Source organism: Camelina sativa, chromosome 10, assembly GCF_000633955.1.
Source record: "Camelina sativa cultivar DH55 chromosome 10, Cs, whole genome shotgun sequence".
NCBI lineage: Eukaryota > Viridiplantae > Streptophyta > Magnoliopsida > Brassicales > Brassicaceae > Camelina > Camelina sativa.
This window is the reverse complement of record NC_025694.1, coordinates 14,980,251-14,986,297: the sequence shown is the minus strand read 5'-3', so window position 1 is coordinate 14,986,297 and position 6,047 is coordinate 14,980,251. Positions and strand designations below refer to the sequence as shown.

The 6,047-nt window shown below is 37.0% G+C and overlaps 1 protein-coding gene and 1 pseudogene across 1 annotated transcript; one reads left to right on the top strand and one right to left on the bottom strand.

The window, feature by feature from the left end:
- Positions 1,246-3,475, top strand: LOC104719000 (annotated as a pseudogene).
- LOC104718998 (V-type proton ATPase subunit c1-like) lies at positions 4,353-4,967 on the bottom strand. Its single transcript, XM_010436827.2, has 2 exons — positions 4,822-4,967; positions 4,353-4,741 (listed from the first exon to the last, which is right to left on the bottom strand). Exons 1-2 carry the CDS (start codon positions 4,950-4,952, stop codon positions 4,609-4,611), a joined length of 264 nt encoding a protein of 87 aa, XP_010435129.1. The 5' UTR covers positions 4,953-4,967; the 3' UTR covers positions 4,353-4,608.

Below are 6,047 nucleotides of genomic sequence, written 5' to 3'. Positions count from 1 at the left end.
TCTGAATTTACTGTAGTAAATTATTATTATTACTTTTAATTAGTGAGGGGTCATAAATTTTTTTTGACTACTTTGTTGCTTGTTTACAAGTTTTCCATATATATCACATATTTTTAGTGTTATTTTTGGACAAAAAGAGGATAAATAGAAACTCAAATCAGAATTGACTTGAAAAATTGGTTTGGGTAGAGTATGAATATGACCATTTTACCCTAGTAGGTTTTATGTAGTCGTATCCATGGATAACAAATCTGATCCGCGTGTTACCTACTACTCGAATGGAGTAATCAAATAAAATTTACAATAATCGAATTTTTTTTTGGATAATTGCATACATACACATATTCATATACAAACTTAATTTATATATATCGAGTCAGTAAGTAAAATTTTGATAATTGCATAAATTTTTGGATAATTGCACAGAATTTCTAAATAATTAAGTAATATTTGGATAAAATTTTAGATAATCGAATAATATTTGGATAAAATTTTGGATAATCGAATACAAAATACCCGATCTAAGATTATCTAATTATTGCAATATTTATAAACAAATTCAAATAGGACATGACGCGAACCAAACAAGATCTAACATTTTATACATTTTATAATTAAATGGAGTTTAAGCTGCTCTATCAAAATATTCTAACTCTATCGGTTCTATCGGTTTCTACCCCAAGTCTAGTCTGCGTACCCAAATAGCCAGCCAAGCCTACGTGTTACGTTAGAGCATCTCCGCTTAAACTTGCTCCGTCAAGTCAAATTATTGGCTGTCACTCTCTCTCAGAAAAGTACAAATCTAGATGATATTAGGAGACGACTTGAAAGTCTTTATTTATAACTTTAATGAGTGAGTAAAATCGGGTAACTTTTTCTTTTTGATGATCATTTTTAATATCTATCTTCAATAGTTCTCCTAATTATTTTTGACTAAAGAACGACTTTTCCTTAATTATTTAATTTTATAGGTTACTAAAGAAGACTTTTCCTTCCAATCATAACCACATGGCTCGAGACATTAATGCCTTCTAATATAAATGGACAAACTTACCGTCTCAATCTCGTCAACCTTTTAGCAAATCGCCAAATCCTCTTGCATTACTAATCTCTTCACTCACCTGCACTTGGTAATTCACATTCTCTGCCCCCTTTTCATGCAATGGTTGACTGTTTTTATTTTAGTGGTCGGGAAGTAACTTAAATCTGTGTTTTCAAACAATTTATGTCATGATTTTAGGTTTGAGATGGACAGTTCTGAAGCAGATCTAGAGGCACAAATGTCTCATGATCAACGAAAATGACCATTCTTCCCCATGAACATACTTGGTTCGAATTCACAAGATTTCTCTCAAAGTGGAGGAGATGACGCAATGCCACCTACGGGGAACACCGAACCTGTGTCAGAGTTTCCTACTAACCTTAGATTGTCAGATATTTTCGCTCTCTCTGGTGAAGATATCAAGATGACTCCGGAAATTTTTAGTGGAATAAGTGATGGGAACAAAGAATGTCTCAAGAAATTGATAAGCGATAAAACAACAATGGCATGTCTTAGCAGCGATACAAGAGATTCAATTCTTCATCTTGCTGTTAAATGGGGTCATCTAGAACTGGTTCAGGAGATTGTATCTGAATGTCCCTGCCTTCTATTGGAGCGAAACTCCAGCGGTCAGACACCGCTTCATTTGGCAGCTCATGGCGGTCATACCACTGTTGTTGATGCTTTTGTTAAGTTGGTAACATTTGCTTCAGCTAGACTGTGTACTGAAGAGAGTAAGAGACTAAATCCATATGTTCTCAAGGATGAAAATGGAAATACTGCACTGCACTTGGCCATTAATGGACGCTATTTAGAGATTGCTGCATGTCTGGTGGACGCGAACCATGATGCTCCTTTTCTTGGAAATGACCAGGGATCATCTTCCTTGTTTATGGCAGTAGCTCGTGGAGATGTTTCCATTGTGAAAGCTATATTAGAAACTATTGTCAATGAGGACCTTGAAGGGAAGAAGTCTAACTTAGATTCAAAGTTACAAGGGGACAAATATCTTGCACATGCTGCTTTGATGGCCAAGAGTAAAGGTTTGTTTTTCGCTTAGTCGTCTGTTCAAATTATGTAAAACCGGCTCCTCAAGATGGTAAAGTCTTCCTATGTAATATGTATATATACTAACTGTTGTTCCCAATTGTTTGAGCAGATCTCCTTAATTTTATTCTTGATGAATATCCAAGTCTTGTAGACGAGCGAGATCACAATGGTATGACTTGTCTTACACTCGGAGCATATGTAGGGTATTATGAAGGAGTATGCAACCTCTTGCACCGGTCAAAAAAGAGTGTGTATGTCTGTGACGAAGATGGTTCTTTTGCAATTCATAGGGCTGCAGAGGAAGGTCATGAAAAAATTGTTGAAGAGTTTATAAAACAATGTCCAGATTCAAAACACCTACTTAACAAACTTGGTTAGAACATTCTCCACGTTGCAGCAAAAAAGGGGCGCTATTGGGTTTCAAAATTGTTGATGGACAACAAAGAAACGGAACATTTGGGTGTTGGGCAAGATGTGGACGGGAATACACCTTTGCACCTTGCCGTCATGAAATGGCACTATAGGTTAATTACTTTGCTTGCTAAGGATAGCAAGATAATGAAATTACGAAACAAAAGGGATTACAGAGCTAGGGATATTGCCGAGACAGAGCTGAAACCCAATTACATCTTTCAGGAGGTATGTTTGGTTCTACTTCATAGAATATGTTTGATACTACATAAATGATTTATAGCATGACCCATTTTTTGTATTATAGAGGTGGACATTGGCGCTCTTGTTATACACTATTCACTCAAAAGGTTTTGAATATGTACACTCATTAACAATACCGGCAGAGCCACTAGACCCTAAGAATAACAGAGATTACGTCAACACTCTTCTATTGGTAGCGGCTCTTGTAGCCACAATGACGTTTGCTGCAGGTTTTACAATGCCAGGTGGGTTTAACAACTCTGCTCCAAACTTGGGCAGGGCAACTTTGGCCAAAAACCCAACACTCTGCATTTTTCTCCTTCTTGACATCTTGGCAATGCAAAGTTCCGTTGCAACAATAGGTACTCTAATTTGGGCGCAGTTGGGTGATCCACTACTCATCCGCAAATCTTTACATGTGGCCTTGCCCTTACTACTTTTTTCTCTACTCTGCATGCCCTTGGCATTCCTTTTTGGCGTGCTCACTGCAGTTGGGCATGTGAAGTGGCTTTTGATCGTCATTTGCATTATATCTGTTTTATTCTTCCTTTGGGCGATCTTCATCCTTGGCCCTCACGTCATGCTACAGCGGCCATACGTTTCTCCCAAGTACGCTGGTTACTTTCTCGTGACTTTTATGCAGTATAAAGAGGTGTTTAGGGTTTTTGTGAATTTGATACAGTTTCTCTTTTGTTGTTATTGTCGTTAAAAGATTGTAGACTATTTAAAGGCATGTTTCGTATGAATAAAGCTTCAAAAGTTTTACTGATTAAAGGATTTTTTTGTTCTTTTGAAGCAACAGAGCTACGAGATATACATGTTCTATCAAAATTGTTTGTAGTTTGTAGAAAAGCCAGAAAATTACCTAAATGGAAGATATATCTTCCTCTAAAGTTATGCAGTTATTTATATATATGGTTTAGTGGATACCGATTGCTTCTCTCTCGAAAATTAACTCCATTCACGGAAGTTAGATGAGATGCGGATTTGGGTATTGAATCTTTTGTATGTGGATCATTCAATCAGAGGTTCCGGTTCCCTTAAGCCACCAGGAGCTCTTATTCATAATTTAACAAGATATGGATTAATCACTATTGTCTGTACAACCTATAGTTTTTTGTTTGTTGATTTAATCCTAACACAGGTACAAAACAATGCATAACACTTTAGTTTCAGGAACAGAATCTATACAGATATTTGGAAGTCCAACAAGATCTATACAAACACTTCGTTTCACTTTCGTAGTTATGAAGATCACTTCATCATATTTTTACATATATGTATCCTGAGACTAATAACGCATTGCTATCTAAGGTAAATGAATTTGCTCCCTCAAACTATGTTGCTGGTTTGAGTAGAGTAGTTGGGATACAACAGTGAAACAATTATCAGGAAATTAAAATAGATGATTAAAAAACCAATTTAGAAGCTTACTGCAAGCACTCGGATGTCTAAATAGAAGTGAATTATAAAACGAAAATAAAGAGATAGATCATGAAGAGGAACGAGTGATTCATATCACAAACAGGGTCACTTTCTTCCAGAAACAAAAAAAAATACAAATTTAGACTATATTACAAGGAGAGACGACTTCAAAGTCTTCTAATAAGTTAGTAGTGACTCGAGTATCTTATAATCTCTGGCTTTCATGACATCGTACGATTTCATATGAAAACTCTGTGTGGTAGATTGCAATTTTCATTTGAAACAAAGACAAGTTTAAGACAGAAGATAAGAACGACCTTATCTTAATTTATAGGAGACCATACATGCAAGAAGTATTGGTTCTCAATGCTACATACCGCACAAATTAGTTGATCGATATGCAAGTAGTGGAAATTTTTGACATTTGTTTTGGTTCCTCATTCTGCTCTGGACTGACCAGCTCGAGAAGATAAGATAATGCCTACAATGAGGCCGTAAAGAGCAAGTGCTTCCGCAAAGATGAGGATAAGAATCATCCCAACAAAGAGCTTAGGCTGTTGAGCATTTGCCCTGAGAGAAATTTCAAAATCAGTTAGCACATCAATTTAAACATTCTCTACAAAAAGGATTATAGTTGAAAGAGGACAAACCTAACGCCCGCATCTCCGACAATACCAATGGCCATACCAGCTGAGAGACCAGCACCACAAGCAAGACCAGAAGAAAGGTGTGCATAGCCATCAAAGAGGTAGTAAGACCTACATGTGGTTAATTTCCACATTAAGGCTAACAAGATGTTAAGATCCTACATGTGGGACTTGGATTGTATTGTATCCCAACAATCTCCCCTTCAAACCAATGACCACATGTAGGATCTTAACATCTTCTTAACCTTAAATTTGTTAGTCAATAATAATTTAAACTCTTTTTTTTTTTTAACTCTGGATGTATTATTATTGACTGCGAATTATGAGAACTATTACATATGATTATACCATTCACAATTCCTTCTGACCCTATTATATTCACTACATAAACTCTTGCTCTCCTAATCCATGTTCTTGATGGACACCTCCTTCTCTATGCTCACCTTCAGCTGTATGTAGAATCACTGTAATGACCCTCGTCAAGGGGTAAAATTTCAGAACAAAAATCCCATAGGCCAAGGACGCGAATGGGAAGTAAAGGAGGAGGATAACGGGATTACAGAAGAAATGTCCGAGAAATTCTGGATGGACCAAGAGATGGCTGATGGTACCATGTACCATGTACCATGTACCGTACCGGACATACGTGTACGGACGGACATAGCGGACGAACGTCGAACGGTTTAGCAAGCGTACGGACATGGTTTAAGGAGCGGTAAAGAATTCTCTAAGTGGAGTGATTAAAATAATCAAAGTGGAATCTCCACTAAGATTATTTTAATCAAAGAGGGATAATGGAGGATTAGTGGAGAATTATTTTAATCTTGAAGAAGTTAGTGGAGGAATTAAATAATTCAAGGGAGTTAGTGGAGTTTAGTGGGAGGAATAAAGAAATCAAGAGAGCTTAAGTGGGATTCAAGGTGTCTTGCTCGATTTTCTCCAAGTGTTTAAGCATGCACTAATAGCAACTAATGAAGAGAGAGCATGCAACATGCATTGGCCATCTCCACCGCCCAAAAATCTCTATAAATAGAGCCTAAATTCTCTCATTTTCGCCCAAGACACAAGGGGGTAAGGAGAGAAAATTAAGAGTGAAGATGAGTAAGAGAGAAAAGAAAGAGAGATCACCGAGAGAGTGTTGGTGTTGAGAAAGGATCGGAAAAAAGAAATCCTTGAAGAGGAAGAGGTGGTTTTCGAGCCAAGTTGGCAAGTGGTTGCGGACGAAGAGG

Excerpts from the sequence above, each read along its gene's own strand:
- LOC104718998 (XM_010436827.2), bottom strand. The coding sequence starts at position 4,952 with ATGTGGAAATTAACCACATGTAGGTCTTACTACCTCTTTGATGGCTAT. Across the intron at positions 4,742-4,821 it reads GTCGGAGATGCGGGCGTTAG|GGCAAATGCTCAACAGCCTA; the intron begins GTTTGTCCTCTT and ends AATTTCTCTCAG.